Source organism: Natator depressus, chromosome 1, assembly GCF_965152275.1.
Source record: "Natator depressus isolate rNatDep1 chromosome 1, rNatDep2.hap1, whole genome shotgun sequence".
NCBI lineage: Eukaryota > Metazoa > Chordata > Testudines > Cheloniidae > Natator > Natator depressus.
Window position 1 is genome coordinate 56873370 of NC_134234.1, and position 23112 is coordinate 56896481.

The window sequence follows — 23112 nt, forward strand, 5'->3', positions numbered from 1 at the left end:
CAGCACAGCACAATGCGGCTCACAGAGACTACAAGACCCAGGGTGCAACGCGGCGTATAGTCTCGAGGCTCCAAGCCGCACTGCATGCCGGGGGCTGTAGTCTCCGCCGCTCGCTACTCCGATGCATTCAGCGTTATGCAAATTAGGCGCCCCTCAAATTAGCATAAAGCCACAGCCGCTGAGCCGGGGCTGAAGCAGAGGAGGCGTGTTCGACAGTGTCACATGCCTCGCGAGCCGCGCTCTCCGTCACTCAGCAACGGCGCGTGCCCCTGCTTTCCATCCCCCCTCCTCGCGCTCGTCACGGAACGTCCCTTTCCCCCGCCCTCTCCCCTCTGCTCCCCGCGAGCCGCCGCCGGAGCCGCCTCGCAGTAGCTGGGAGCCGCCGCCGGAGCAGCCATGGCCGAGAACGCCGCCGCCGCCGCCGCGGGCCTGGAGAACCACCGCATCAAGAGCTTCAAGAACAAGGGCCGCGACGTGGAGGTGAGTCTGGGCCGGGCCGGCGGGTCCCGCTCCCGCCGGAGCCGAGCTCGGCCGCGCCGCCTCCTCCCCCTTCTCCGCCCCGGGCGGGCTCGAGGGGAGGGGCCCGCACCCCGCTCCGAGCCGGGCGGCCGGCGGGGGCGCAAGGAAAATGCCCTCCGGGTTTTTCTTCTCCGTCATGCGGGCGCGGCCTGGGGAGGGAGTAGGGAGCCCGGCAGGGGGTGCGCGGCCGGCCGCGCCTCCCATCGCCGCCCCGCCGCGGGCCTGCAGCCTCCCATGGCGGCCGCCGTCTCCTCGCCCCACGGCCGGGCGGAGATGGGGGGCTGCCGGGCTGGGGGCGCGGTCGCGCCGCTCCCCGCGCCGGCTTGTTCCACATGGGGCTGTGTGAGGGGCCGGGCCTGCCTGGGCAGGCGGCGGGATGCGCCTGTGTCCGTGTGGCCCCCTCCTCTCCGGCTAACCAGCTGCCGCCTGCCCGAGGCTCAAAGCGATCGGCGGCGCTTGCAGGGGCTGGCCAATGGGGCTGGCTGCCTTTTGTGTCACCCCTTCGGGTAGTAACAACACCCCTTCCCCCAGACACCCGGCCGCAGGTCCCTCGCACGTCGGGGCTGGTGCGAAAGGCTGCGCTCTCAAATGTTGTAGGCCTGCCTAGGCCGGACTATAGGGGCCAGTGGCGAAATTGCAAGGGCCGCTCCCACACTCAGCTGAGCTTTTTTATCACACACATGGTGATGGTCGCTTGCTTTCACTCCCAATTCTTGCTTAAATCCCCCAGTCTTTAAAATGACACGAGAAGGTTCTTGAAATGACGGCAGTAGCTTAGCAATGTAGATCTGCTGAGAGTCTCCATCTGCTTACATCAGGCAGCACAGGAGGGATATCCTTCCTTAATCCACCTTTCAAATCTGAAATGCTGTCTCTTTTACAAAGGTAACTGAATCCCCTAGGATATTGTTTAGTTCTTTTGACTCCACTACCCTTCAATACCATAAGCACCTTTTATTGTAGCCACTGTGAAAAAGAGGAGAAATTCCGAGGGGCTGACATCTGTCCTTTTGTAGCTAAAATAATGAGGAAAATATCTCTCTGAAGTGAAAGTTAATCTAGGATGAAAAAGGCAATGGTGAGCCTAAATATACTGTTAAAGTATTTTGACTCCATTTGAGTGTGTTCCTCAATTATGTTGCTGTATTTGATAATTATATTATTTAAATAATCCAAAATAGTAATATATAGTAATAGTAAATATCCAAAATAATAATCTGAATTTACACCCTTTTAAGGTAATTTTTGAGTTGGGGCAGAATTCACACCCAAACTACTATTGTTTGGGTGGAGGCAGTTCTTTGCAGACCTGGTTTAACAGGAGCCATGTTTTTGTAAAGATGACATTCAAATTGTAAGCTAGTCTTATCTTAATTTCTGTTCAAGTTGGTTGTGGTAAATCTCCCTTGCACACAATGCTCTTTCCATGGAGAATGCAATCTTTTTACAGAAAGGCTTTCTCTCTCCATTTTTGGGAGACAATTTAACAGTGATAATTAGATTAGCCAAAAATGTCCCACCCTTACACCTAGTAATTGGCCTCTGTCTTTTGTGTTTTTTCCTCATTTTCAATCTTGGGCTGTATCTTTTTGTTTGCCTCTCTCTGTCTTTTTCTCTTTCTTTCTCTCTCCCTGTTGAGAATACTGGCTTTGCTTCAGCGGTGCTGATCTTAAGCTTCTGCCTTCCCAATCACTGGCCTGACTGGTTGAAGAGCAAAGCAGGGGCAAACTGAGGGTCCCCACATAGCATAAACTGCTCTGGCATTTAAAATTGCCTGATATGCAGATGTGTTTGAAACTGGTGACCACTGCGGAGAGGGGATTTGGGGGTTTGTCTGTATGGGGAAATAGGCAGGCATAGGAATAGTTATACTGGAAAAGCTATAGTGGAGTAACTCCCTCATGTGGACACACTATTCTGGAATAATTACTGTGCTTTGGAAGCCTAGTTATTTCAGAATACAGTCAGTGGAGTTATACCAGAATAGGCTGTATAGACAAGCTCTGAAGTGTCTTACTTTCCAAGGTGATGGGTCACACTGCTTAGCGCTTGTCAAGCCGAAGGGTGCAACCATGGTAAGAAAAAGAGTGCTTAGCTTAAACCTGGTAAGGAAACCAGTTTCAGTTCAGCATTGATGTACATACCTCAAAAATATCCTTCTTGAAAGGAAAAGTATAGAAGTGTGTAAAAGTTGCTCATTGACACAATTAATTTAAGGTTAGAAGTGTGTTTTAAATGAAACTTAGAATCTGATGGGGGGGGGGGGGAAAAGCAAAAAGAATCAAAATCCTAGAACATATGGCTTGTTTTTAATGTCCATGTTCCAGTAAGTTTGGTTGTCCATTCTTTTTCTGGCTGTCCAGGGTATCCATCTTGAAGTAAACAATAGAGGTATCCTTTTTAATAGCTCTAGCTAGCTATTAGGCTACCAGAATATCCAGGAGATTATTTTAGAAGAATAGTCCTTGTTTTGCCCCAAGACATTATGTACTTACTATCTGGTGATGCTGATGGATTGAGCTGTTTCTAAATAAAAGGTACTATTTTTTACAGGGATGTTCCATTGATTTAATAAACTCTATGCTATACTGGGCAAAGCAATAGAGCTCTGTGTGGGACTAGCGTAGAGAGCCCTGCAGCAGGACTGAGATCCCACAGGACCTGCTATTATAGTGGGAATGGGATTAAAAATAGTACCACACAGGGCTCTACAAAGCAGTTGTCTCCGATAAGATTGTCGATCTGGTAACTGATATGGTTGAGAATTATTTGGGCTTTGGCAATTGTACTACAACGGAGATGTCCTTCTTTATAGGAGATACTAAAAAAATTAAAATTCATTGCTGTAGGTAACTTTAAGTAAAGAATATCTACTAAAAGCATGATCTAAACTGTTGACCAAGATACTCCATAGCAATTTGTCATCTGTTTGATGGTTACTGACTTCTTTCTGCTAACCAGGCTTGAATGAATATAGAGTATATTGTTTAAGTAACCCTCTTCCTTTAGCTTCTATTCAACTAATATTATTGAATACTATAAAATCACTTTTGGTCAGGTACAAAATGTTCTGGCAAACCAATATACTTATTCTTTTCTCAAATTATAATTAACATTGATATTTTCACTTTTGGGTCTGCTATGCTGTAACCTCTTCTTGTTATAACCTGAGTAGTCCTTACATTTTTTTTTTTTTTTAAGGGAAGAATCCTTCTATATGCAAAAGGACTGGTTCTGTTGTACAGCAGGGCCAGATCTTTGAGAGAGAGCACAGTGGGACTATGCAGTATCCTGTGTACCACAGAGCCAAGTTTTGCAGTCCCACCTCTGTAGGAGAAAAGAAAGGGATATGTTGGTGAGCAGTTGTGTGGCCAGTTGATTCATGAACTGCACAGTCCACTGACTGCAAAAGGACAGGCCACTGGACTGCCCTGGTTCCAGACTTGGGGAAGAATTGTCTCCCTACCCCTGTGCTGGCTGCCTGCGTACACAGGCAACCTACTCAAGCTATGCCCATGGGCTCAGAATTTCAACCTATGTGTAGTACTGTTAATATCTCAAAAAAAGTGGTCCTTCCAAAAATGGATTAGTAACAGTCTAACACCAAATTGTAATCATGAAATTAGCATATGTTCTTTGTTTTATAAACAACAAAAAACCTTAATTGTTGCAGACTGCGATGTGAAGTACTTTTTAAACATTCTTTTCAGTTTTAAAATATATAGGAAAAGACTCAGATTTTCAATTTCTCAATATATGAGCAAATGCATGGCGTTGGCTTGTGAGAGCCTGCAGTGATGCAATACTTAAGTTGTGTAAGGCTTTTTTGGAGTTTGTAACTTTGCTATTTAAACTGGGCATGTCTTGTAAAGTCTCAAAACCACTTAAAAGGTATGTCTACACTAAAAGCATTACAGATGCAGTGCTGCAGCTACTCTGCTCTAGTGTAGACACATGTTACAGCAACAGGAGGAGTTTTTCTCTTGCTGTAGTATATCCACCCCCTTAAGAGGCAGCGGCTAGGTTGACAGAAGAATTCTTCCTTCGACCCAGCAGTTTTTATACTGGGGCTTACTTAAGTTGACCTAAGTTTTAGGTGTAGGCCAGGCCTTGTACTAACAAAGTAATATAAAGTATAAACTGTGATATATTTTAAGTACAATCAAACCTTTAGAAAAGCAGTTATAAAAAATCAAGTGGACACTGAAATTGCAGCTAAACTGACTTTTAAAAAATGCAATTTGATGTTGAGGTTTCTAGTTTGCTCTCTACCTGCAACCCCTGCACCTGTTCCCTCAACCCTATCCTGTCCCACCTGCTAACTTCCCTGACTCCTGTCAATCCTTTCTTGCCCTGCCTTAACTTCTGGCCTGGTTCTGGTCTGTTACTCTCATATTTTTGTTTAGAGCCATAACTAGCACCCATGCACAGTCTCATGGTGTCCTGCCAGTTATTTAAAATTACAGATCACACGATTTCAGTTAGCTCATCCCTTCTACCAACAAGCAGTCATAAATAAAAGAACATACAAAAAAGAAAACCGTTAAAAGAAAGTTACGTAGGTTGCAAAGTAAAAAAACAACAAAACAACCCTTCCTACCCCAAAGTCAGGAAATGTGTGATCTGCAAGGTTGCCCATGCACCCTTCTGTGTCCATCCTGCTCATTCTATGTGAGGTGGGGAAAAAGTATGTGATCATGTAATTAAAATTGTTACAAAGCATTACATAAGAGGCGAGAATTAAGGTTGCATAGGCAATTATTTAAGGCATTTCCTAACTTCTGAGAGCTTGACTTTGCAACCTAAATTTGTATAACTTTGGAGATTTTTAAAATGTCTCTGCCTTTCTCATATACAACTGTAACAACCCAAGTTACGAATCAGAAGCATTTGAACCCTGAACTGTCTGCCCTGCCGCAAGGTTTCTACCACTTGAGCTACATGATTGACTACATTAGGTGGTAGCAGGAGATGGCTACTTTCCCGGGGAGGGGAATGAGCTGCTGGTGTTATGCCCAGAGTCTGGGGGTAGGAGTGAGTAGGAAGACATTGGTATGGCTGCATTTGGGACTTACAGAGGAGCTCAGCTCTCTCCCCCATACCTGGAGTTCAGGGATTTCCTTTTTCATACAGTGGCTTCAAGAAGGGGCTGGATTGCAGGGGCATGGGAGTGTAGCCTAGAGTAGTTAAGCACTGTAACAGGTTACCTAGGGAATTTGTGGAATATCTCTCAAACCTGTTCTTAGAAACTTCCAGTGACAAACACTTGTCAGGGATGGTCTAGATCAGGGCATCTCAATCTTTCTTTCTGAGCACCCCGCATACGTGCTATTAAAAGCTCCATCGCCCACCTGGTTTTCTGCATATGAAAACCAGGGCTGGCGTTAGGGAGTAGCAAGCAGGGCAATTGCCTGGGGCCTCATGCATCAGCACCAGAATGGGAGGGACAGGGGGGCAGGGGACCATGGTCCTCCCAGTTTTTGAAAGTGGACGGGCCTGTCCTGTCCACTTTTCACCCCCATTCTTCCTTTTCCTCTGGAGGCTGGGGCTGGGGGTGGGGGGTGCTGTGCTGCAGACCATCTATCTGAGAGCAGCCCCTGGCCCATGCCCAGGGCAGGTGGAGGGTCTGCATCTCCTCTCAGCTGCCTGACTGCTCAGCTCTTACAGTGGCCAGGCTGTGGTTCCGATGCCTTGTCCTCCGGCTGTAACTGAGTTGCGGTAAGAGCTGTGTGGGCAGCTGTGGGGAGCTGTGAACCCTCCATCTGCCCTGGGCGGGGGCCCAGGGGCTGCTTTCAGTCCAGCCCCCCTCATCCCCCCCCTCCTCCCCGACCCTGGACAGGTGGAGCGTCCATGGCTCCCAGCCCACTCCGGCTTCTGGCTTGGCTGAGGGTGGGGCTTCAGGCAGAAGGGGCAGGGGTCCTGGCCCATAGCCCCTCCCTCACTTTTGGGAAGGCTCTGCCAGGGCTGGCCTCATGCTGCAGGTGCCCCCCTGCAAAGCTACATTGCTCAGGCTTCAGCTTCAACTGCGAGTGGTGGGGCTTAAGGCACGGGCTTCAACCCCATATGGCAGGGCCTTGGCTTTCAGCCCTGGACCCCAGCGAGTCTAATGCTGCCCCTGTTTGGTGGCCACACTGAAACCTGCTTGTGGCCTTCCAGGGGGCCTCAAATCCCTAGTTGGGAACCGCTGGTCTAGATAATACTTAGTCCTTCCTCAGTGCAAGGGTGTGGACCAGTTGACCTGTCATCCCTTCCAGCCCTATGTTTCTGTGATTCTCTCTCTGCCATTGTTCTTATGACTCTGCTGGTTTCTAGGTGTTCACAGTGTAGTATCTGTTTCAGCTGTTGCAGCTTTGGCAGCTGTATGGGCCCAGCTCTTTAGAATGTTTGCTCATGTTCAGTTATTTTGGCATGCTGTCAAAATTTTCCTGCTGATCGGGGCAGTGTCAATTTTTTACACCTTATTAGTCAGCCAAATCTGAACAGAATTTCATGCAGTAAATGAAAGGTATGTCTCTAGATCTCTCTGCCAAATTTCAAAAGCCTTCTGCAAACAGTGGAGATGTTAGAGCTTCTAAAAAGGGTTGTAAGAGTATTTTATAATGGAAAGTGTTAAGCAAATAAGTATTGCTACTAGTTTCCTGTATAATAACACTCCCACATATGGGAGAGTGAAAAGCACTAGCTACTGATTCTGGTCTCTATTATGTTGAGGGGAACGTAGCATCATTATTTCAGCTGATCGCAACTGATACAGTACGTCGTCTCAGAGAGAGCCTATCTCATGTTGTTCCCAGGGCAATTGGTGTAGATCCCAGAGCACAGGTGTCATGTGCTCTCTAGGACAAATCGTCAAATGAGTGGCTGCCCTTCTATACCCATTCCCAAATAGATTTAAAATGTAGTCCTCTGTAGAATGCATCTCCAAACATACTGTGGTCTGCTCAGTCTCCCTTGACTAAGTCTTCAGGGTGGCTTTTTGAGGAATGGGTAGACAAGAATATGCTTGTATTTTGAAAGTATGGGGCTAGAAGAGAGCAAGGGGTTAGTGAAGGATAGCTCTTCAGGAGCTTCTTCTCTGGAATAATTCACCCAGTTCTAGTCTACCTCACAAAACAGATAATAGAACACAGTGGGAAATGTTTAACTTTTCTGCTAAACTGAAATGTTAAACTTCATGGAAGTCAAATCTGCTATACAGTGGAGTTGCATCTTACACGGGGGTTAGGTTCTAAAGTCAGCGTGTAAGGCGAAAATTGCGTATAGTCAAAATTACTCTTGAAAAATCCCTTAAATCACCCATAAAGTACAGTATACACTCCATCACATTAAGATTGGGATCAGCATCCATAGCGCTACATATCTGAGAACATAAGCCTTGTGTACATCGCCTTGAAACAGCGAATCACGCCTTGGTTGAGAGGATGGAGGAGGTATTGTGGGGGAGAGAGACTACTTCAACGTTGTTATGCGCAAACTGGAGTGCCGCAGGGTGGCCAAGAGCATTGTCTACGATCAGCAACACTTAATGCTGCCGTCACCCAAGCCTTCTTATTTGGTTGCCAGAACAGAGGCAGGAGATTTTTGTTCTTGCCTTTTAGGGCATGGGGATTTGCAGCTCTGTAGAGCAAGCCCGGCTTTATTAAATGCCCAGTTGCATTGCCACAAAACAACACAGTCACATGGTCTTTAGCTGCTTTGAAGCCAGGGGCTTGTCTTTCTGATTTCGACGTGTAAGTGTGGTTTGGGCTTTTTTTTTCCAGAAGAGCCCAGTCTTGTCGTCATTAAAAACTTGTTCCAGAAGATAGCTCTTTTCCTCTATGATTTTCTTTAATTGTTTGGGATAGGCTTTTGCTGCCTCTTCATTGGCAGATGCAGCTTCACCAGTAGCCTGCACGTTTTTGAAGTTGAAGCAGTTCCTAAAACTGTTAAGCCAGCCTTGGCTGGCTTTGAATTCCTTCTCATCAGAAGGCGTCCCTCTTTGGCGGGAGGTTTGAACAGCACGTAGAGGCTAAGATCCTTTTCTTGCAACATGTTGCCATCGATAGGCACATGTTTATGGTTCATGTCTTCCAGCCATAAGTTTAATGTCTTTTCAGTCTTCACTAAAGTCTTATCACGCACCTGGCTCGTCACCTTAGTAGTTATTGGAGCACTTGATGCTGTGGTGTGTGGTTGCTGGTGAGTAGTTGCTTCAGGTTGGGGGACTGTCTGTAAGAGAGGACTGGCCTGTCTCCCAAGATCTGTGAGAGTGATGGGTCGTCCTTCAGGATAGGTTGTAGATCCTTGATGATGCTTTGGAGAGGTTTTAGTTGGGGGCTGAAGGTGACTGCTAGTGGCGTTCTGTTACTTTCTTTGTTGGGCCTGTCCTGGAGTGGCGCGCTCAATCTTTCTTTACTTCAGCAGGTGGGTATTGTAGTTTTAAGAACACTTGATAGGGATCTTGTAGGTGTTTGTCTCTGTCTGAGGGATTGGAGCAAATGCAGTTGTCTCTTAGAGCTTGGCTGTAGACAATGGATTGTGTGATACGGTCTGGATGAAAGCTGGAAGCATGTAGGTAAGTATAACAGTCAGTAGGTTTCCAGTATAGGATGGTTGTGAGGTGCTCAGATACTACAGTTCCGAGTGTCATAAGAACCTAGATACCTAGTGTAGGATTGCTAGGTGGCCTCTGAAGGCATAGTCTCAATACAGTTAGGGCTTGTCTACACTACCACATGGGGTCAGTTTGAGATGTGCAACTTCAGCTACGTGAATAGTGTAGCTGAAGTTGATGTATGTAGTATCTTCACTACAGTAAGTCAACAGCTGACGCTGTCCCATCAGCTCTGCTTGTGCTCCTTGGTCCCGTGGAGTACCGGAGTCAATGGGAGAGCGCTCGGCGGTCGATTTAGTGCGTCTGTACTAGACTAGCTGCTGGATTGATTGCTGCCCGCCAATCCTGCAGGTAGTGTAGACAAGCCTTTACATTAAATAAACAAATCTGTGGCCAGAATTTGGTCTAATAAAATCTTTATTACTGGAGATCCATGAGATGGAAAGAATACACCTTGACTGATGGAGCCTAGGATGAGTCAGTGGGGTTGGCAGTTAGAAAAACATCTGTTTAGTAGCAAATTGAAGGAATTGAATATAGAAATCCAGTGAGACAATGAATATGGAATCCTATAATAACTCTTCTTGTCACTCTTAGAATAGACCCACCCTTTAAATTCTGCAGAGAACGCTGGCCAGAAACACTTTGGAGGGCACAGAAATTCCTTACCCATGCATTTCCCACATGAGTCTGTCAGGGTAGAGTCTGCCAGGCTTTTGTAGCACATGCAAGTGCTGAAACAATTTGTATAGTGCGGGTGCTGAGAGCCACTGACCCAAACTGTAAATCCTGTGTATAACGGAAACCACTTCAAGCCAGTGGGTGCTGCAGTACCGCCGTACCCCTAGTTTCAGTATCCAGGCAGGATGTCTAGATGTCTCCTTCCCAGCTCCCCCAACCTAGACTTAGTAATTATATGTAGTAGTATATTATATTAACACTTTTAAGTGTGAATATTAAAATATAAATGTTTATACAATAAGCATTTAGATTTGTTACCTAAAGACAAACTTCAAGACGCACACCACTGACAGAAGATGGGCAGTGTGGATGTGAACATCTGCAGTAATTACTGTGATGGCTGTAAGTTGACCTAACATAGGTTGACTTAATTTTATAGTGCAAATATGACTTTAGACTCCTAAGTCTCTTGTGCTTTTGAACATATAACTGTAAGTATCCAACCCATCCCCCTTCTGCTTCAAAATCCACAATATAACCAACCAACCCATAGCACCATATTCACTTCCCATCCTACTTTACCAACCAAGCACCTGAATCTGGCTCCTGCTCTGCTAGTGTGGCATCGGAAAAGAGGTTGAGTTTTAAGGGTTGCTTATTCTCTAGGTGTTCCAGTTAGTTAGTGATGGGGGCAGGCTGGGCTGGCACAATGGTTACCATAGTCTCCAGTTCTGTTTATATTGCTGTGATTGGGAGTCTTTCATTACAGTACATTTCAAGTGTAGAATTCTAACCTAAGACTACACCTTGGCTCTGTATAATCTTGATCCCCATTGTAAATGAAATGATTGAAAAAAATTGTAGTTAAAATGGAAACAAATTTTAGTTACTGCCAAATTAAACTTGATTTTATGGACAGAATTTAAATTTGATATTGAGCCACCTTTCTGTGCCCAAAAAATGCAATTTTAATTTTATTAAAAAAAAAATCTTGAATCTTTACATCTCTTGTCTCTCAGAATGACAAATGAGGTAATATCTGAAGAAACAGTTGGTGACTACTTTGGCTACAGTACAAATTTTGCTTTTTAAGTGTATCTAAAGTGGAGGCAAGTGTATATTCCAGAATTCCTATTCTGTAGTCCCTTAAGAATAATCTTGTATGATGATTTAGTAAAGTCCATATGTAGGATAATCTAAAATGGATTTTTAATATGAATTTTAAATATTTTGTGTACAGCAGTGGCACAAAAAACTTTCTGAATTTGATTCTACACTTAACTATAGTACACAGCACCAGGAATAGTTATCCTACACGAGTTTTAAATGGTGTTTGTAACCGATTCAAATAACTGTCCAAACAGTTTGGCTGGTCAGTGTGGATGGGGTCAAGCTTTTTGTATACAGAGTTGTTGGTTTTTTGGGGGGTTGGGGGGAAAGGGTTGTTGCGTTCTTTATTCTGTGCCAGGACATTGTTTCTAAACTTGATTTTGGTCCTATCTTGAGTGACATACATATTCTATACTACAAACTAGCATCTTCATTTTTAGATTTTTTTCTTGTCATAATTTCTTAATTCAGAATATACCTCTTTTGCATAATGCAAGTTTAAAAAATAAATCTTGGCATATAGGCTACCATTTCACAAATTGTAAATGTGTGTTTTTGCTGCAGAATGTCTTAAATTTAATATTTAGGTAAAGGAATAAGCATAATCTCTTCAATCTATAGAATTCATGTTTAAAGATTCAATAAATCTTAATTCCTATCCAAAACTTCAAAGCGATTTCTTTTCTGTGTAGGCCAAGTTCATGACAGATTTGCTTCTGTGGATCTAATGTTGTGAAATAGGAAATGCTGGTGTTGGCGACATGGATTTAAAGCTGGTTTGACCTAAACAGGTTATTTCAGAGTAGGATTGTTAGAGCTGACATTTGGTCTCAGCATTCATTCTAGGGGCATCCTTTTCCCCACAAACCTCTGGCCGGGGTTTTGCTGATAGAAAACATTTATATAGGGTTGCTTGGGCTGTTAAATCAACCTATGTTAATTGCTGCTATTTTTTTAATCTCAGGATTAATTGCAATTTTTTAAACTGTCTGCCTTAACACAATCAGGAAGGTATAAGGGGTTCACATGGAGATCTTCACATACAGTACTGATAAATCCAGTGCGACTTTTCAGTGAAGCTTTTGTTCTGTATGATGGAACTTTGTCTAAACAAACAAAATTAGAGTGGAAATGGTGGGGAAAGACTCTTGTCATGCATGCTTCATGTCAGATTTTAAAGAATATCTAGAGATTGATTCCTGTCCTCAAACAATAAAAAAAAAAAAAAAACCCTAACCCATTTTAAGTGTAGGCACACCAGATTTTTATCTCCATGTCTTCTTTCATTAAAGTTTCTTATCTTGTTGAAGAAAATGCTAAAGAAATAACTTAAGCAATGTTTGTTTCAAATTTCAACCTACTTTTAAAACTGCCTATTTCAGAGCTTGGCACCTCCCTGTTGAAAAGTTTTCATATTAAATCTTAACATTTTTATGGGTAATTTGTCCATTATAGATACTGAATCAGAAGAGGAAATCTTATTTCTTAGTAGTGATACAAAATGTCATATGGACTTAACTACCAATTAAGTGCCAGATCATTTAGGATGTCCTCGATGTGCTGTAACATTACTGCTAACTTAAATGAGCACTGTTATGCCATAATAACACTTGGTGAATAGTTTTTTGCCTCGCTGTGCCTGAGGTGAGCAACTGTAGTATGATGCATAAGTACATGATACCTTGTGCCGTGTGCTCAATTTAGAGACTCTGGGGGATATAACTTTGTTTGGATCACTGTTGCTATGCTGAATTTCCATCTCAGAAGGCATAGGATCTAATTACTTTGCGCTTTCATACATTTTTAACTTGTCTTGGCAGTGGCTCTGATATAAAATAGAACTATAACCTACTAATGAGTAGGAGAAAGTTAGTTGTAAAATAGATTGTGGCTCATTTTTCAACTCAATCAGTAATTTTGGGAAATTTGAAAATTGCAGTATCTGTTACAGGAGTACTTGGTCCCTAAGTTTCTAGTGTGACAATGTATGCACCCACCCTGTAATCAACTGCTGTCCTCCCATCCTGGAAGCAGGTGATGTATGACTTCACCAAGAATCTGTCACAGGGACACTCCCTACCACTTCATGAATTGGTTCTTGAACTCCTCTGTTGATTGGGATGAGAAAAAGGTCTTGAGAGAGTTTATGGCAGGTATAGAACAAGTGTGTAGCATACTGCTGCTAAACTGACAGCGCCTCTGCTTCTAATTTGTAGGTATCGTGCCAGAAGTATGGTATTCAGACCATGGTACTATCATGATTCTAGCACTGAGCAGGAAGATCATATTTCTTTAATATTTTTATGTGCAATTTCAAATTTATCCTGAATCTAGGACTTTTTAGAAAGCTCCTATTAACCCATTGAGTATTTTCAGTAATGTTAATTTGAAGCAAGCATAGATAAGTTTTTGTATAGATGTCCCCTTAAATAGTGTCCTGGGACAAGAATAGACAAAACAGGAATTAATCATACTGCTTTTAAAATCTGTTCAGAGGAATAAACTGCAGACTTTTTCATTGACCTGTAGACTAACATTTATATTTAAATTATACATGGAGAGATCCAGGTTAGTTCAGTTACAAATAAGTATGCTATTGATATGCATTTTTCACATTGTGTGTTTTTTTTTAAACTGTCAATTATTAAATTAGCTTAAATTTTTGTGACGAGCACTACATATGTTTGTACAATCAGATCTCCTGGGTACTTACCAAAGATACAACTAGTAATTCATTAAGTAAGCATGCATATATATTTAAATATTAAATCACATTCTTCATTTAATACACTAAAGCACAGTAAAGGGAAGACTTACTGAAAAAATACATTGTATAAAAAATTTATATTGTATATCCAGTTGTGCAATATGAGGAAAATATTTCAAATGCCATATTTTACATTTGTTTTTTATTGTAAATACTGATCTTTAAAAGAAGCAATATATCAATGTGGTGGTGAACAGAGGACTTCCAGCTCTTTGGAAAGGTTATCACAAATGATCTACCTTAAATGTGAAGTGTGTTTTGCATTTTAACTTTTTAAACAGTGCAAGCCTCTTTCAAGGCTTTGCATAGCTTATTTCAAGAACTGTTATAACTTCTTGGAGTAGACTTCAAAATTTTGATGTAACTAGACATTTTAGAGACTGTCCAATGGCTAGACTTCTTCTGTTTTGGTTTCTTATGACATGCCTATCACAGTTAACTTCACAGACTCCTGGTTTAAACTTTTAAGGTTTTCCTTCTTCTGCGGTCAGTACTATGTTCACTTTATAAAAATAAATAAATAAAATGTAGCGAGTAACTAATATTTAGGTGTAAATAATATCTATACAAGATTCTAGGTCTCTTAACACACAATTAGTAGTACAACAGAATTCCTGCATCGTTAAAATAATTCAAATAGGAACTCAAACAAAAAAAAAACTTAGCATGCTTGGAAGGTCACCAAATTCAGGCTACTTTTTTAATAAAAACAGTGCGTTGGGGCAGGGTGAAGAGCAAGTTCTCCTAGAGATTGCCTTGCCAGTAGCCACCTCTTTTCATTTAAAAAAAAAGGGGGGGGGATTCCAACTCTGGCCACCTCAGCCATAGCAGTATAGCACAGGGAGAAGGGCAGTACCTCAGTTAGAGAACATGCATTGTTTGTGGGAAGCGAGGTCAAAGAAGTGCACTTCATGTTGAATCAGAAAATGTTGAGGTTCATGGTTGTGTTTAGTTATGGTTGGGGTGATGTCATTAGTATTGCGCAAGTCTGTTTAAAAAAAAAAAGCCTTGTCTTTCTGTGCACATGGTCTTCATTCACTGTAGGTAATTGTTATATGGATCCCAGTGGCTGAGGCTTCCAAGGATGAGGTGGAGTTTTAGGTGTGGTGGGCAGAGACCATTTAGATCCTTGAAGATAAAGATCAAGAATTTAAAGGTGATGTGGTTGCCGATAGAAAATGGAATGAGCAAAATACAGGGACTTCGTGCTCTTGGTTACCATGTGGCTGAGGAGGTACTCTGCTGTGTTCTGCACCGTTGCTGTTTTTCAGAGTTGATGTTTTCAGATCCAAGTACATAGTATTTCTCTAAATGAATTAGAGGGTGCAAGAGGCAATATGATGATCAATGATGGGATGCAATCTCTAAGCCAGCTGGAATAGTAGAATGTTTCTCAGAGATGTTGCTATGAGAGCCCAGTGTCAGGGAGGAGTCTAAAAGGACCCACAGATTGCAGTCTGTCTGTACATTTATGTACGTACATCCTCCACTGGCACTGTGGTAAGCTCTTCAAAGTGCTTCCTTGTACCTACACGCTTAACCCACTTAAGACTGAGGTTATGCATCAGCCAGCTTTTCTTGTCTATGTGCTGATCTCAGGCAGATATTGGGATAACTTGGTTACAGATGTTGTAAGTTGTGAAGGACAGCTGTGTTTTACCTGTGTATGGTTAACATTTGAACTCTAGTCAACTTTTTTCCTGGTGGTTACATGTAAATATTTATAAGACCAAAGAGAACTGAGCCTTGTGGCACTTCACAAGGGAGCACTATATTAAACTATTCAAAAAGCTTTCTATCCTTCAGTGTACTTGTTTTCTGCATTCATAATGAAGCTTTTTACCATATTTGTGGGGTATTTTATTTTTTTCTTTAACCCTGTGGTTCCCAAGATCTGTGCTGTGAAAGATTCCAAAATTGATTACATTTTGTTTATAATTGAAGTGCTTTACACTAAGCCCTCTTCTGTTGTAGCTTTCTGTGATAGCTTCATTTTAAGTAGCTTAGGAGAACACTGTTTACAAATCTGTGTACACTGTTTTTCTTCATATATAATCTTGATTTTTTTTTTTGCTTTGCAGACAATGCGAAGACACAGAAATGAAGTAACAATTGAACTGCGGAAGGTAATTTGATCTGCTTTTGCTTATTAGCTGGAAATTTTCATAATTTTGACATTCATCTATTACTATTGTGTTTCTACTACAAGCCTCTGTTCAAGGCCTTATGTCCTACAGAGAATATTAAGCTTAAATTGTCTTATGGATTCTAGAAGTATGAAGTATTTCTTCACTTCCCCACTCCCTCCTAGTTGTCTTGCCCCCATTGCCTACTTTTAGCTCAGCTTAGCTTAGTCAACTTATAGCTGTTGCTGTGTGTATTTAATGTGGCATAAAATTCAGTTTAGTATTACTCTGCCACCAAATTTTCAATGTACCTTTTGTATTGCAAAGCATTATAGAAGCTGTCAAGAAGCTGTAAGCTTGAAACTTTGGAACGGAGCAGTTCTGGCACTTCAGAAGGTGTGGGAGGTCTTGTTTTTTGGCTCTCAGGCCTGATCTGCAGTACTTAATTAGGTTGACATAAGTTGCCTTGCATCAACCTATTTGTGCATGCGCCTACACTCAAATTTATCTCCCAGGTGATGTAAGCACCCTGTCACACCGATACAGTCTATATACCCACCTCCCCAAATGGTGTGGAGCCATGATTGGTCTATTGAGGTCAATGCAGTGCAAGCATAGACACTGAATGACCTGTGTCAACCCTAACTGTCCTCCACCATCAGTCCCACAATGCCCCATTCCCTGCAACAAGTGACTACTCTGGCCACAACTGTAGACTCTGCTTCTCAGGAGTCAGAGACTGGAAGCCACCGTCCCCCCTCCCACCCATGCCATTTAAACTCCCCCATGTGTTTTGTTTTTTAAATGCCATTTCCTGATTGCATACTTTGGCAAGCACACCTAGCAGCTCACCCTTGTGTGCAACTGCCCAACTGACTGTGGTGGGTCCATTTGCTAGATATGGTGCTGCCTGCAGTAGACAGGAGGTATTGAATCTTCTGCCTGTGGGAAGAAGAGGTTTCAAGCACAGCTATAGACCATTTGTAGAAACATGGACATCTATGAACAGATTGCACATGGGATGCCACCCAAGGGGTATGATGGGAATCAGCAACAATGCAGCATGAAAGCAAAGAAACTTCAGTAGGGAGATCACAAGGCCAACAATAAATGAGGTGGTGCCCTTTACAACAAGCTGCATACCATTCTTGTTGGAGACAAGTCAGCCCTGGGGTCAGTATTCTAGGCAGTAAAGCCAGCATAGAGGCCTGTACATATCAATGAGGCTCATTCAGAGCCCAAATATTAGCTCTAAATGTGAAGAGAAGTCTGAGGAGGAAAATAAATGTCACTCCTCAAAGGACAGCATAAGGCCTTCTCTACACTACAGAGTTTTGTCAACACACGTTAAGCAGACAATAAACTGGGATAATTAATCACTTGTACATGTTCACACTAAGCTACTTTTGTCAGCAGAGTGCGTACACTCTTCATGCTCTAGCATTGACAGTGAGAGCAGTGCACTGTAGGTAGCTATCCCACTATGCTACTCGCCACCTTCTAAAGCTAGGAGTTGTGGGAAGGCAGAATGAATCTCAGTGCATCATGGGTGTGGGTTCAATGTCCCATGCAGTTTTGTCCCAACATTCCAGGGACTTCCAACTGCATTTCATGGAATTTTTCAGTGGCCCCTCTTACGTGCCTGCCATCTCAGTCTGAAAGGATGGATCCTCCACTGCTCTCTACTGTTCTGAACACCTCGCAGATGCTCATGCAGTATATCATGAGCAGCCAGTCTGAACAGGAATCGGAGTTGCCTGACCTGCTGTGTGCCATGGAAAGAGACACCAGATTACTTTTGTCCTTCATGAAGCAGCTGAATACTGTGGACTCTCCCGTTTGGGCTCAGGAAACAAGCATTGAGTGGTGGGATCGCATCATTATGCAGGTCTGGGATGACAAGCAGTGGTTGCAGAACTTTCGGGTGTGGAAAGCCACCTTTCTAACTGGCGGAGCGATAGTTGGCACACTCATTCCAGTTTTGGCCCTGGACCATCCTGCGATGGAATGCATCAATAAAGGGGGTACTCTGTGGTATTGCTGGTGCTTGAGGATCACCATGGGCATTTCACTGACAACATGGTGGTCCAGGAACGTGCATAACACACGTATTTTCAGGAACACTGGCCTGTATAGAAAGCTCCAAGCAGCAACTTTCTTTCCTGACCAGAAGATTCCAGTTGGAGATGTTGAAATGTCCATAGTGATCCTGAGAGACCCAGGGTCCTCCTTACTCACATGGCTCATGAAGCCTTACGTGGGAAACCTGGACAGCAGCAAGGAGCACTTCAGCCATAGGCTGAGCAGGTGCAGAATGACCATGGCATGTGCCTTTGGCAGATTAAAAACACACTGGCGCTGCCTTTATGGCAGATTAGTCCTAAATGAGAGAACATTCCCATGGTCATAGGAGCCTTCTGCACACACCATAATATTTGTGAGGCTAGGGGTGAAAAGTTTTTCCCCCAGGGTGGAGTGTGGAGGTGGATTGCCTGGCTGCTGAATTTGAGCAGCCAGATACCAGGGCTATTAGAGGGTCACAAGCAGAAGCTATTTGAATTGGGGAGGCTTTGAGGAAACATCTTGATACTGAGCCCCAGTAATGTCATTTCATACAGCACTCTTGTCATGTTTTGTTAACTTGCTGTCTTGCATGAAAATTGTGGTGGTTCATGACCAGGATTTTTAGTCAACAAATGATCAAACTGCCACTATGTATTACTAACAGCAGCAACCACCATGTGTAGAAGTTGAATAAAGATTGGCTATCTTTCAGAGTTTGTTTTTATTAAATGCCAATTAACACACACAAAAGGCTTGGTGGGAAGGGTGATGGCAGTGTTGTGTCTCATAACTGTGTGTAAGTCAAGGTGTCCAAAGGAGTGGAGTGAATGGAGTATAGAGACGTTCCAGGAAGTTGCAAGGAATGTTTGGGAGGAGTTTGGGGCAGGCATGGAAAGCAGTTCTAGATCAGCTGCAGGAGGGGGACAAGCACATGTGTTCTATGTGGGGCATGATTAAGGTCTTCAACATCTGTTTGCTCCTCCATCACTTTTATCATCTGCTGCTGACCCTTAATGCGCTCCTCATGCTCCTTTCTGTCCCTCAGGGTCTTTTTCCATGCAGTGTTCGTTTTTTTTTTTGGCCTCCAGGTATTGTAGCATCTCTCTGAACATGTCCTCCTTGCTCCATCTTGGTCGCTTCCTTTTATCTGGTGGAGGCACTTGGCTGGAGTGTTGGGGGTTCCCCCTGAAGGTCATATCTGCAGTAGCACAAGAAACAGTACGCAGAAGCATGATTGTTAGTTCACGTACAGCATTGAATCGCTATAGTGAAATACACCTCTTAACATACCAATCACTTTCTCGCTGTCCTTTGGCAAGCAAACATCTCGGCAAATGCCCTGAATATGGCGAGTTCGGCCTGGGCATTCAGGAAGGGCCAAAGGGTCTAGGTGGTTTTTAAGGAGATCCGTGCAGGTGACTAAGGACAATATTATAAATTCTGCCACCGTTTTCTACAGGCGGGGGTGATTGAAGCTGATATCTTACTCCTGAGAGTATGCAAGGGTACATCTCCTTAGGCATGCAGTTTCAGATCTGGTTCCTATGCTGTTCACCTGTGTGCTGCTTTGGTCCCTGCACAAGTGATTGCTGAGTGGCATGGGCAAGTTTCCTACAATGGGAGAAGGAATAAAGCAGCTCTGCCAAGGAACTTTCAGCAGAGGATTGGCAAGTACCTGGAGGAACGTTTCCTGGAGATCTCTCTGGAGGTTTCCCATGATATCTCAGTGTGTATCAACACACTGTTCTGCCACACTGCTTAACTGCACAGGGGAATATGGAGCAGAAACACAGCTAGTCTTGCACATTTCTATCCCTTCGCACATTTCTAGAACATACAGAGCAAAGAACATAGTTACCTCTTATAACCAAGCAGCATCAACCAAAAAAATCATTTGCCCAGGACTCTCCATTCTTGCGTCATGCGCACCAGAGATGGACTGCTGGGACTGGCCAGACCCCTCCAGAGTGGGAAAAGAGGTCCTGACTCACCACGCCACCAGACTGTGATGTGTGCACCACCTGTTCATCTACGACTTCATCCTTGGAGTTGAGTCCAATGTCGGCTGCCTGCTGCCCCATCAAAGTATCCACTGGGCTTTTGGTGGTGGAGGTGGGGTTGCTGCAAAGGATGGCATCTAGCTCCTTATAGAAGTGGCAAGTCTTTGGTGCAACACCAGAGCGACAGTTTGCCTCCCTTGCCTTCTGGTAAGCCTGCCTCAGCTCTTTTTTCTTCATACCACACTGCAGTGTCCTGTTTGTGGCCCTTATCCAACAAGCCATGAAAAATCTGCCTGTAGGTATTCAAGTTTCCACAACTGGAGTGGAGCTGGGACTGCACAGCCTCCTCTTCCCATAGTGCCAGCAGATCCAACAACTCAGCTGTGCTCCAAGTGGGAGATTGTTTGCTGCATGGAGTCGTCATAGTCAGCTGGAAGATGTGATGTGAGCTCTCCATGCCGAGCGAACGAAGTGGAATTTCAAAAATTCCTGAGCCTTTAAAGGAGCAGGGGCAAATACCTGTGTACCTGGGTGCAGGGCAGTGGAGTTCGAACTGCTGACCAGAGCAGTCAGGATGGGCATTGTGGGATACCTCCTAGAAGCCATTTATAGCGACATAACCAACCGCAGTGTCTACGCTGACATTTTGTTAATCTGACTTTGCCACAAAAAGCTCTCGACCTCTTGTAGAGGTGGTTTTATTTTGTCACCAAAGCAGGAGAGTTTTGTTGGCAGAAGTAGCATTGTAGTGTATACTTCGCGACTTTTGTTGACAAACCATGACTTTTTGTCAACAAAACTGTGTAGTGTAAGCAAGGTCTAAGTCCTTGACCAGACAGGAATGAGAGATCCAGTGCCAGCCTTGGTACTGGTATCTGCAGCTGAAGTCAGCAAGGGTCCAAGATACAATCTGGAGGAATTTCAATCACCTCTAGACATTCACCATGCCAAATAAATGACTGGTACCAATGCCATATTACTCTACAGCACTGCCATTCAAAGAGGAGATACATTCCGTGCCATCCTTTTTGCCTGCATTGGACAAAGATCCTCTTTCTGCTTCCATAGTGACCCGAAGGATGTCACTGGGGAGCCCTTATTCAGTCATGTCCCAGAATGGGGCAGGAGTGGCACTGAGGCAGACACCCTGAACCAAGCCAGTATCTATGAGCATGTCACCTTGCTCATGTTGGCCTTACTGGAACTGTCGTCATGCATCCAGGAGCAGATCCCTTTCCTATGTTTCCAGAAAGGGTAGGAGATCATGTTCCCAATGGCTTTATTAGGCTGCCCACATCAGAACCACGTATCAGCTCCCAAGAGCAAGAAGCAATGAAGGAATTGCAGCAACCCTTGTCTTTCTCATCTGTGGATGAGGCAGTGACAACAGCCCTAGCAATTGTTTACTTTAAAGCTTTTTAGGACCACCTGTCTTGCATTGCAGATATCCTGCATGTTGCAGCTGTATTTATATACATGAGAAGTCTCTCAATTTTTTTGGTATTTTGAAAACCATAATGCAAGTCAGAGCTGCCCTCCTTGTTAATGAATGGATCCTGCAACCAGCCTAAGGACTGTAGCAAATATTCCACACACACTTCTGCCCACTTGGAAAAGAGGTAGAGAAGAGATGTCAGGTGCCCCCAAAGGGCTTTGAACACCTTTATGCCTATCCAAACCCATGGTCCATGGTTGTTTTGGCAAGATAGGAAAAAACGTGTCCACAAAAGGAACACTGAAGGACAAAGTCCCCAGTGAGTTGTAACTTTTAGAGTGCAAGGCATATTCATCAGCCTCACTCCAGCTCCTGTTGGCAAATTACCAGGGCTTATTTGCCAAGTACAACTTTCTCACCTGGGAGAATGCAAAATCAAGCACCAGAACAGGGATGAGATAAAGGAATATTAAGGAGGGCGAGATGGTTGTGGGAATGTCACTACTGGCAGCCACTGATACATCTGGTACAGCTGCATAGTCCATGGCTGTCACTGACACAGACCTCATGGCTCTAGGAATCTGGCACACTGCACAAGGTACAGGCCACTGTAGAGGACCTGCCTTTCAGGGGAATGGAGCTCTTCAGACAGAAAACAGACTAATTTATTCTGCTCCCTTAAGGACTCAAGGTCAACAGTATGGTTTCTCAGGGATCTATATTTCAGCCCCCCATACTAAACATTGCAAGTACCATTCCCAGCAGAGGACACTGTCCTACTCTTGGGGACACTAAACAGAGTATCCTCAAAGGCAGCCCAGGTATTCCAGGGGATGGCCATCTTCCACCTCCTCTGCTAACCTGGCTCCTTCTGAGGCAGCAAATTTGACAGGAGAACTGAGTCTCCCTGGAGCCTGGACCCACCTTCAGGAACCATCTTGCACTTGTTCTTTTGGGGATTGGTGGCCGTCATAGCTGACACATGGGCCCTATACGTTTCCACACATAACTCCCTACCTGCCCCCTTCCCTGTTCTTTTTCAGGTACCCTTTTCACAAGAGCCTAGCGCAAACAAAAGTGACCTTATTGCTTCATCTAGGAGCCAGAGAAGAGGTACCTACTAAATACAAAGAAAGAGGCTTCTGCTTCCATTTCTTATCCTGAAGAAAAAATAAGGGACTTTCTTCTCTTCTAGAGCTGAGAAGACTGAACAAATACATATGCTGCCTCAAGCCAGATTAGGTCATCCTAGCTATGTTGCTTAGGGCATGAAAAGTCCTCACCTCTGAACCATGCGGTTAAGCTGACTACTCCCAGTGTAGACAGTGCTAGGTCAGTGGAAGAAATCTTTCGTTAACCTAGCTACCCCCTCTTGGGCAGGTGGATTAACTACAGCAATGGGAGACCCTCTCATCACTGTGGTGAGTGCGTCTGCTTAAACCGCTACAGCTGCAACACTGAAATTGTGCCACTGTAGCAGTTTAAGTATACATACAGCCTCAGATTCAGGATGGCAACGCTTACCTCATTCATCACATCTCTTCAGGCTCAAGACTGGTTCATGGCTCTCAGCTTAAAGAGATGGCTTCCACATAGCCGTCTATCCGGGTTACGGGCAATACCAAAGATTCACAATGGGGCCTAAATAGTACCAGTATTAGGTACTACCATTGGGGCTTTTCACAGCACTCAGTTATCAAGTGCCTAGTGGTAGCAGGGGTCCATCCTCAGAAGGAAGGCTATTCATATTTATCCTCACCTTGATTGGTTGAGGGCATATCCCAGAAGGAGTCGGCTGCAAGCCTGTAATATGCCCT

The 23112-nt window shown here is 44.0% G+C and overlaps 1 protein-coding gene across 1 annotated transcript in view; it reads left to right on the forward strand.

Moving 5' to 3' along the window:
* Window positions 1–284: 284 nt before the first annotated feature.
* Window positions 285–23112, forward strand: part of KPNA3 (karyopherin subunit alpha 3) — a 76431-nt gene continuing 53603 nt past the window's right edge. Inside the window, exons 1-2 of the mRNA XM_074960550.1 lie at window positions 285–480; window positions 15752–15796. Of these exons, the coding sequence (XP_074816651.1) occupies window positions 397–480; window positions 15752–15796 (129 nt within the window). The 5' untranslated portion in view covers window positions 285–396. The remainder of the gene's footprint in view (window positions 481–15751; window positions 15797–23112) is intronic.